The sequence below is a fragment of the Juglans microcarpa x Juglans regia genome, chromosome 8D, assembly GCF_004785595.1.
Source record: "Juglans microcarpa x Juglans regia isolate MS1-56 chromosome 8D, Jm3101_v1.0, whole genome shotgun sequence".
Lineage (NCBI taxonomy): Eukaryota > Viridiplantae > Streptophyta > Magnoliopsida > Fagales > Juglandaceae > Juglans > Juglans microcarpa x Juglans regia.
Window position 1 is genome coordinate 33,188,909 of NC_054608.1, and position 11,045 is coordinate 33,199,953.

Below are 11,045 nucleotides of genomic sequence, written 5' to 3' on the forward strand. Positions count from 1 at the left end.
ATATCCATAGAGTGCCAACCTACTGAAGACACACCCAGTTCCATAACTTTTTAATGTTCCAGAATGGATCAAGGGAAGAGATAGCAGCTAGTATGTTTTCCATCTGAACTACTGCAAAACGTTTCAAATTCATTTATGAGTATTTTTATTTGGCCACCCATTTTTTTTTAAATTCTTGTGGTTTCCATTCCAGATTGCTATCAGCATTGATGCCATATTCAAGATGTGAAGACTAATGCATTTTGATCTTTGTAAATTTATGTTTTAGTTTAATTAGTTGTGATGTATTATTATTTCTTTTGTTCTTTCTAAATTTATGTTTTAGTTTAATTAGTTGTGATGTATTATTATTTCTTTTATTTTTTGTAAATTTATGTTTTGCATTGTGATGTAACAACAATATTATTTATTTTGCATTTTTATTTATTTTGTTTGTTAATTGATTTTTTTTAATAAAAATCTTTTAAAAAGTGTTTAAATTATTTTTTTAAAACAATCTGGGCAATTTAACCATTTAAGCTTATCAGAATAAAAAAAACAAGTGCTATACAATCATTTTTTTTTTTAAGTTTTAAAGTATTCTAAAATAAAATAAAATAAAATAAAAACCGGATTTATCCGGTTATAACCCGGATTAAATCCGGTTATAATCCGGATCTAGATTAAATCCGAATATCCGGTTACAATCCAGATATCCGGATTTAATCCAGTTATGGCCGGATATCGGGATCCGGATCCGGATGAACACCCCTAATCTTTTCATCATTCTATGATGTGACATTAGCTGATTGGAGACTATTTATTATATTTTACTTGTAAACTTATCATCTAATGTCACATCATGAGATGATGAGAGGATGATAAGAAAATAGGTGATGAATAGAATTTTTTCTTTTCGAATTCTGTCCACATGGGTATTTTGTATTGTGTCTATCTCTATGTATTAGACCATCAAATTTAGGTTACGTTTGGGTAGTGAGGTGATTTCAGATATTTTATAAATAGTAATTAAAAAGTAATGATAGAATATTGAATAGTAGTGAATAATAGTAAAAATATGTGAAAAGTAATAATAAAATAATGAATAATAGTGGAGTAATAAACTAACCCTTAATCTAGGAGTTGGAGAGAATCGCGGTGGAAAATAATTTATGCATTCTTAGAGTGTGCAAGTCCCATACATTCTTTTTGAAAAAAGTAAGTCTGAGATCCACATGAAAAAACTCACTTTTTAATAGTTACTCTTTTAAAAAATGAATACGCAAGACTTTTATACTCTAAGACTGTGTCTAATATTACTCAATTGCAACTATTGAAGAAGTCCAATTTTATTTTTTATTTTTTTGGAGGGGGGATTATTTAAGGTTGGGGCCATCTTAAATATCATCAATAAATGAGGCCTAGCTTTGGGCTGCTAAATCTGGACCAATTATGTATTTGTGAAAATCTGAGACTGTGAGACCAAACTCCTTGGGTTCGCTTAAGGTACTATTGCTGCTTGAGGCAAAGAGATCATAGGAACATAACACTTTATCAAAGCCCAAGTTACTCTTTTATAAAGCAATATGTGAAGGACCAAAGCCCCACGGTTTCAGGTTCTTTACTATAAATAAATAAATAAATAAAAGATTATTTACGGGTAGTGGGATGATTATTTCGTAAATGATTATTTCTTTATAAAATAAGTTTATTCTGACCATAAATAGTCATTTTTATTATATATAACTCATTATAAATAGTCATTTCTAGTGAACTTCTTGAAGAAAGTTCAACTTCCTAGAAATGAATGAAGTGTTGCTGGAGTGGTAAAATGATATGGATAATGATAGATTTATTGTCCTCCTATTACCCTTTTATTACTCTATAGTGTATTTGAAATTTTATTTTTTTATTATTTTCTTTAAAATATTTTTTTAACATCCTTAATCATTAAGAAGAAATTAAAAAAATATATATACAATTTCACTTACAGTTACTTCATTAACTATTAAGTAAAAAAAAAAATAATAATAATAATAAATGGGTGGTAGGAAGTTACAAGTCTATCATATAAGGCTCATAGACTCCTCTTTCAACTTATTATTGCTGCGTCTTTATCATTTTTGTATATTAATTAGTCGTGTCTTTATCATTTTTGTTCTGAAAATATTCATTCTTCGGAGTTTGCACAAACAGAATAGTGCAACAATAGTAAATTAAGCTGATACATACCATATTTTCGGATGGTAAATTAATCGTAATCACTTAAAATGCGTCGATACATGCATCATTATCATTGTCATTGTCATTGTCATGTATTTCTACAAGAAAAGCTAGCCTTGCAACATGCATAATGCATTACCTCGAGAAGATCAACCAAAACGGTGCAACCACTCCCACACCATATCATCTTATCTTGGAATCGTACGCATGTGTACTACTGCAAGCGGACGTTAATGCCCATATTTCTTGCCCACTTTTGTGCATTCATGCAGTGAGTATTCAACAAATTACCAGCTGCATGCATGCCTCAACCGTGTCATGAAGTACTTCAATGCAACTAACATGACCAATTAATTAACCTTGAGTGCACATCATGGTGATCATGTATTAATCTATCCTTTTTATTAGGTGAACCCTCTTAACAAGATTTTGTTGACTTATGAGGCAATACCAACAATTCCAACATTATATCCTCACTACAAGAAATCAAATTTTTTCTAGTAATTTTTAGATCGTCGTAAAAAAAAAAAAAAAAATAGCCGCAAATAAAGACTATTTGCTGTGATTTTTAATTCGCCTACATAAGATCAACTGTAATCCATCTAAGATTTGGACTCTTTAAGGTTTTTAATCCGAATCTTAGGGTTCAGGGTGAGAGATAAATACATAAAATAAATTTCACAACATTTAAAATTACATGATATTGAAATGAGAACTCTTTTTAAACTTATTAATAACCTCACTTATTTATCCAACTTTATTGAATAAAATTTTATAGGCTAGACGGAGAACTTTACTTATTGATTCAACTTTTCGTTTAAACTAATGTGTGAATTAAGACTCTACAAAAGGGCATTATCATCATTATTAACCTATATATATATATATATATATATATATATATTAAACCACTTTTCGGTGCCACCAACATTTATATATAATTTATACTCAAGTCTTGTTTTCTTAGAAATGGACCCAGAATTCTGAAGAAGTCATTGATCAATCGAGTCAAGGGGTTTTTTGTAGTTTGCTAATTATTATGGCCAAATAAGCATTGAAATTCCAGTGTAATTAAGATTGAGCATATTAATAATTAGGTTGGGTCGATTCAAACTTCAAATTTGAAACCCATATATATTTTCATGATATTAATTAATAAGCATGCATGGCCCAGCTTTATGCTTTTTTATTAGTGGGTTTTGTTGTCATCATTTACACTTGATTGGTGGCATGAACCTTTTTTTATATATAATTTATATAATGATGAAGACTTTGAAATCACATGGAGACCAAGGCAAAAGGATTGATTTTTTTAAAATTATTTTTATATATTAATTCACTGTAAGAAAAGTGTTTATCTGTGACCAATTGTATACTACAAAAATGATTATTTTTTTATTAAAATAAATTAATTCTCGTCGCAAAAAGTTATTCAAATAATTCTCAATAAACACTTGTTTTTCCTGTAATATTTTATACAACTGATCTGAGGTTGAACCATCCTTGATCATAATTAAAAGATAATTAAGGTTTTTCTTGAGGTTATTATGCATTAATATTAAGTAGAAATGGGTTACCTACAAAGCAATTTGGTCCTTATTAGATTACAAGATCACTACGTACGCACATGCTCTCTTTACACGCGTATAAAATTAGCAGTGCTATTCTATGTTTTAAATCTTTGTTAACTCTAGTCACACTTATTAATGTGATGCAAAACAAGCGAGGGTCATCTTCGTGATATGATATTGATCTTTGCTTTACTTTTGCGCAAACTTTTCGGTGTGTCAAGAGTAGCGACAGAGGTGCCGATTGGATGGTAAGTTGAGATAAAATGTATTGAGATCATTAATATTAAAAATTAAATAAAATATTATTAGAATATTATTTTTTTAATATTATTATTATTTTGAAATTTAAGATTGAATTGTTTATTATATTTTGTGTGAAAATTTAGAAAAATTATAATGATGAGATGAGATGAGATGAGTTGAAATCACTTCTGAATCCAAACAAACCTAAGAAAATATTTTTTTTTTTTTATTAAGGATGACAAAATATAATATAAAAGGTGAAAAACCATTTCTCCTCCCAAATATACACACACAAGGTAATGTTATTATTATTATTATTATTATAATGCTTGCGATCTCTTACTTCATTTTGTTATTTGATTTTCCTTATTTCACTTTGAGTACAAGCACATTTAACAAAATTAATTAATATAAAAAAACTAGCTCTAGGGAGGTGAGCAAACCAATCAAGGGAGAGTAGTCGTAGACAATACAAATCAAAATAGCTTTGTTAGGAATAATATTTTTTTGTTATCTTCTTTTACATTTTAGAAAGAAAATAAAGAAGTTTTTAGAAAGTAAATAATACGTTGTAAGTATATATTTAAAAACTTACATATACACGTGGCTTTTTTTTACATCAATTTCTCTTTAAGACGGTTTGGCTGTTCTTGGTCATTTGATAGCCTCCAATAAAAACAAGCCACGTATGAAATTCTATACTATATATAATAAAGCTGGTCTCATCTCATAAAACCATCTAATAAAACCAGCCCTTCACTAGAGTGATGACGATGAGAATGTGAAGCAGCTCAATGTTACAAAAATTCAAATATTTCAACGAGAAAGGGAGACAGAGAGGGTAGGGGGTTTCGAAGAGAAGGGGAAGAGGGTGTAGAGACGGAGGGCTCGAGAGAAATTTTATTCTTTTCAACGTGTTTATCAACTGTTATGCATGCATATGTGTTGAGAAGTGGAAGCCCTATGCGGTAAACATCCATTGGAGAGCTGTTATTTGAGGAGATTAGACCGACCAGTGAAAATATTTTCTCTTTTTACATGTACATCATTTCTATTTAAAAAAATAAAATGTTAAAAAATATTAAAAAGTTACATGGATATGTAAGTTCTATATATATATATATAGTTTTTTTTTATATATATTCAAAAAAGGAAAAGATAAAAAAAATTGCATTCCAATAAATAAGCATCATCATTATTGAAGAAGGAAATTTAATTATTCGGATTATGTGATTATTTACAAATTAAACTCCTCATTAGTCAAATTAGATCAATCTACTTTGAGCCGAATTCTATTATATTTCAAAATTTTTTATTGAGAATTTTTGCTCTTTTTAGATTAAAAGAATTGATATTAACAGTCATAAAATCTATAATCGTTTGATAAAAAAAATTAATTTTTTAATAATAAATTTCACTCTTTTATAAAAAATTTCCATTATACCATTAACAATTATATGCTCTAAAATTAATCAACTTTATTCTCGAAAATTAACTTTATTCTCGAACACCCGAACCGAGACCGATTGAAAAAAAAAAAAAATGGCCTATGAGCTAATGATTGAAAATTGACCGGAGAAATTCCTCAGTAACTTCCAACACCTCCAAATTTACATTTCTCACCTTCCGTCAAGTTTGAATATTTTCAACGACCAAATATTTATTTGGCAATGCTACTTGTAATTATAGAAGATTGTATAAATATTGTGTAATTATTTTTAAAAAATTAAATTTTTTAATATAAAATTTATATATATTTATTTTTTTAAAATAATTACATAGAACTTACTTACTTAACTATTATTTCTCATATTTATTTATTTCAGAAAAACTTTACGCGTCATTAGACCACGATAAGAAATTCTATCCTATATCCAATGAATGAATGACACGTGTCTGAGCTCACCGAGAGTTAAACGTCGTCGTTGTGTCCTTTTAGCAATTCTTTTCTGGTTCAAAGGTCCTCGTCCGCTCGTCGTGTATAAATACAAACATCTGTGAAAATTCCTCGAGGTGATCGATCAAGGACATCGCCGGCGAACCTAGTCACGAGAAAATTTCCGGTGAGGATTTTTTAACTAGACCACAGGCGAAGATGAGTAGCCATCGGCGAAGAGGCGCCAAGAGCCACGAACGAGTCACCAACGACGAGAAGGAGATCAAGACGAGGACGACGTCGCAGAGATTTGAGAGGCGATTGGTGAAGTACCAGGAGTTGCCGGAGTATATGAAGGACAACGAGTATATTTTGGACTATTACCGGTGCGAGTGGCCGCTGAAGCACGCGCTGCTCAGCCTCTTCGCTTGGCACAATGAAACTCTGAACATCTGGACGTGAGCTAGCTAGATTCCGATTCTCATACATATTTATGTCTATACATACATGTGTATATACATTTATGGACGTGTGTGTTTAATACTGTTGTGCAGGCATTTGGGGGGGTTTATGATATTTGCGGGATTGACGGTGATGAGTTTGATGGAGAAGGCGGAGATTGGAGGCCTGCTTGGGAGTTGGTCCAGGTGAGGCACAGAGAGAGATATGCTTGTCTTTCCGAAATTTGTTTTGGTTCATTTTGGTATTTCGATGACTATGAGCTTCTTGTTGATCACACTGTGCATGTGTGTGTGAGACCAGGGTTCCCGTACCTAGAACGTTGACGAACATCTCCGACGAAATTTTTCCTGTGAGTAATGAGTTCTCAGTTTAATTTTTTCTTATTTTGCTTGTTACTATTTTTATTCTTCTCTTGTAACGTAACCTTTAGATATTCACTTTCGGTGCTTTGCACTTCTCAAACCGTTGAAAATTGCAATATGGAAAATTCTATTCCTCGTAACACCATCTCATTTTCATCTTATTAAATATGATAATACATATTTATAATTATTAAATAATTATTTATTATATATTTTTTATCATCTAATAATAATAAATTATCACATATTATCTAATATGATCAAAATAAGATAAGATAGAATCTATTCTATTTTTCACAAGGAATAGCACGAAGCTCCGCGTGATAGATAGGTGCTTGGCTATTTTTAGGGTGCGTTTGGTTATCAAATTCACTTCAACTCATTTCAACTCTTTATTACAACTTTTTCAATCCCAACACAAAATATAATAAACAATTCAATTTTTTTAAATTTTAAAATAATAATAATATTAAAAAATAATATTCTAACAATATTTTATCATCACAACTCAACTCAACTTGACTCATTTCAACATTCAAACACACTCTTAGTCATTGTTGATTCCAATTCTCTTATGGATTTGAGGGTTTAAGTAAAAAAATAAATACATAAAATAAATTTAATAATATTTATTGTTAATTAATATTATTTAAAGAAAAAATATAGTAGAATCTTATAAAACATTTTATAAGTCATTCTCCCGCGGCCCTCTAGTTTGGGTTATTAGATATTTGTACATTCTTTTATTTGTAAAATATTTTTTTTTAAAACGTGAGTTTTTATTACTATGATACTATTGAATCACGTTTTACATTTTTATTTATAAAATTCTATTAATAAATCGGTATATAGAACGCATCATTCATATTATTTAAATAATAAGATTTAATTTATAAAATTTTAAATTTTATATTTTAATTTAAATTATATCAACTAATTGACTAGGTATACCCTACTTTATTAATAGAGCAAGTAGACCACATTTAGATTACTTCACTATCAACGTCAAATTGTGCGACCGCACAACTACTTTAGTTATCCGGAAGTCTCAAAACGCAATAATTAAATACTGTACAATCCATAAAATGTTTCCTATCTCTTTTTGAATGGAATCTAATATGGACAAGAAATTATAAAACAATGTCTATTCTTTTATAATTCTCCTAGATCTATTTTAGTATTTTACAACTCTACGTGAAATTTAGGATAGTTTTATAAATTAATTTTTTTTTTTAATAAAGTGGCATGATTGCATTAGTTGATTACGAAATAAGTTGTAATGTAGTTATAAAAAAATTGTAGGGTGCATTATTACTCTTGATATTTATCATATTTAGTACATTGAATTTACAAAATATTAAAATATTCTTATAACAAATCTATATTATTCGTTCAAATTTTAAAAATTACATAGTTAGTGATTTTTGTTTTAAAAAAATATGTAGTTATAAATTTTTTATAATCAGATTAAAACAAAATTACAAATATATAAATATTTATAGAAAGATTTAGAGCTGGTTTGGATTTGAAAAGTATTTCATTTCATTATTATAATTTTATCAAATTTTTATATAAAATATAATAAACAATTTAACTATTTTAAATTTCAATCAAATTTATTTAAATTTTAAAAGTATAATAATATTAAAAAATAATATTTTATTTAATTTTTAATTTTTATAATCTAAATCATCACCTAAATTTGACTACACTCGTACAGGAGGTTTCTAGTTGGAGGTTGTTATAAATATATAATATAAAAAATGTTTTGGATTAATAAGGCGGGATTTGACCAGTGGCCCGCCGAGTGGGTCACAATAGGTAGCAGGTTGATAGTGGGTTCTCGGGACTGGAAAAAAGAGGGGCCACCCACATGTGGTGTAGATTAGGTTCAGTTGCTCCTTTTTGAATTAGAACGGTCATGATTAAAAGAAAGAAATGAGAGGCTTTCTGAAGCCGACAGCCGTATGATGTGGCTCTAACTTTTTTGTGTTTCAGAGTTTTGTCCCTCACATGACATGACTTGTTTGTTTGTGAATATATAGACACGTACGTACGCACGCATGTAGTTGTAAAATACTTTTTAAAAAAAGTTAATCTTTTATATGTTTTAGGATTCGTTTATTTTCAGAAATAAGATGAGATTAAAATTAAAAAATTAAATAAAATATTATTAGAATATATTTTTTAATATTATTTTTATTTTGGGATTTAAAAAAGTTGAATTGTTTATTTTATTTTATGTAGAGATTTAAAAAAATTATAATGATGAAGTGAGATGAAATGAGATGAGATGAGATGTTTTTTGAAAACAAATGAGGCCTTAGTTGATGCGTAGATTTTCATATTTTCGTATCAACAGTTGTTAGATGTATCAAGTTGATAACCAAAAAAAAAATCGAAGACTCATTGCATTACAACCTTAAAGAAAAAAGCAATTATACCAACCCAAAGAGGTCTACACTTTCTTTTTTTCGCTTGTTCACATCGAAAATGGTTCTCATGTCTAAACAGACTTGGTAAAAGATTCTTTGTTCTTTCTATTACATTTTTTTTTCCTTACATTATAAGATCGAACCTATTCGATTTTTAGAAAGATTCCCTAACTTTACGGGAACTGTGAATGGCCTGTAGGTGTTGGCTTCCCATTCCCTTTTTTTTGTTTACTTTGGCCTTCACGAAAGAAAAAATTTAAAATTTTATTCATCATTTCTGTACACCACATTATAAATTTTTTATTTTTTTTTATTTTTTTTCTTATCAAATGTGTATTATATGGATAATGGGTAGAAGAATTTAATAAATTTAAAAATAATAAAAAAATATGATGTGTGGTATGTGAAGATGATGAGTATCAAAATTTGAAAAAAAAAAAAAAACCACCCCAATTTGTGACAAGGCACAGTTGCTTGTTGTAACGTATGAACAATTTTGTAATTCAAGACAACATTTTCTCCCCAATAAGGAGATTAGGAGCATAAGAATAGGGTTTCAAGGTGTCCGTATTTGTCAATTAAAAAGGCAATTCTTTTATATATATATATATATATATATTGGAATGGTTTGGGATTGCACTTTGAACTTTGAACCAATTCTAATGTAATAAAAACTTGGTAGAATTGTACATTACCAGTTGAGAATGTTATGCCTGATTTGGATTGGATTGCCATAAACACAACCTACATTGGTGCTTGTTTGCAGGACTCACATTTGAGACACATTTCAGGGTCATCAGTACTGCATGCACACAAAGAAGACAGTTCTGAGTCGACTATTATTCCTAGATGGCCTTGGTTTGTTTTCCTAGCCGGAGCTATGGGCTGCTTGGTTTGCAGCTCTTTGTCCCACCTCCTTGCTTGCCACTCTAAACGCTTTAACTTTGTCTTCTGGCGTCTAGACTATGCTGGTATTTCCCTTATGATAGTCTGTTCCTTCTTTGCTCCCATCTACTACGCCTTTTTGTGCAACCCCTACTCACGTTTCTTCTATCTTTCATCCATATCCGTGTTGGGTATCCTTGTCATCATCACCCTTCTCGCGCCTGCTCTCTCCACTTCTCGTTTCCGTTCCTTCAGGACCTCCCTATTCCTCGGCATGGGCTTCTCGGGCGTAATCCCGGCAGCTCATTCCGTTGCTCTCAACTGGGGCCATCCACATATATTTGTTGCCTTAGGATATGAGCTTGTTATGGCAGTTTTGTATGCTGCAGGAGCTGGACTCTATGTTAGCAGGATACCAGAACGATGGAAGCCTGGTGCATTTGATATTGCAGGGCACAGCCACCAGATCTTCCATGTGTTTGTTGTTCTAGGGGCCGTTGCACACACTGCCGCCACTCTGGTTGTTTTCGATTTTCGCCGGGCATCGCCAACCTGCTAGTAGCCAGACATTTTGACACTGGAAAAGAGTACTATTTGCTTGGCACCAGGTTCTGCTGTTGAGTTCAGTTTGTTGTGATTGTGTTATCTTAGAAATGTATCCTAAAACTAATTAATTAGAATCCATGCACTATAATGTACGATGAAAAAAGAGCAAGTGCATGTCGGAGGATTGCCAGTTTCCTTTCCTCAATATCATGAATCACAGAGATGTCACGTTAATTTCATTGAAATTTACATATGCATATATTTTCAGCGACGTATAATATCTCATTCTGATAAATAATAAGGATAGATGATGTGTAGGATTCCCACATTGTTTAGAAATGAGAAGTTTTTACTCTTTATAATATTTCAATAGGCTCTAATTGTACCTTCTATTAAAGCGTTATAAATGGTATAGAGTCTCTCAAATAGAAATGTGGAATTTGAATCGTGTCACCTACGACAG

General features: G+C 30.3%; 1 protein-coding gene across 1 annotated transcript; it reads left to right on the top strand.

Annotated features, from left to right (window-relative positions):
- Positions 1-6,001: 6,001 nt before the first annotated feature.
- Positions 6,002-10,787, top strand: LOC121243500 (heptahelical transmembrane protein 2). Its single transcript, XM_041141627.1, has 4 exons — positions 6,002-6,350; positions 6,447-6,539; positions 6,655-6,703; positions 9,918-10,787. Exons 1-4 carry the CDS (start codon positions 6,112-6,114, stop codon positions 10,593-10,595), a joined length of 1,059 nt encoding a protein of 352 aa, XP_040997561.1. The 5' UTR covers positions 6,002-6,111; the 3' UTR covers positions 10,596-10,787.
- The last annotated feature ends 258 nt before the right edge of the window (positions 10,788-11,045 follow it).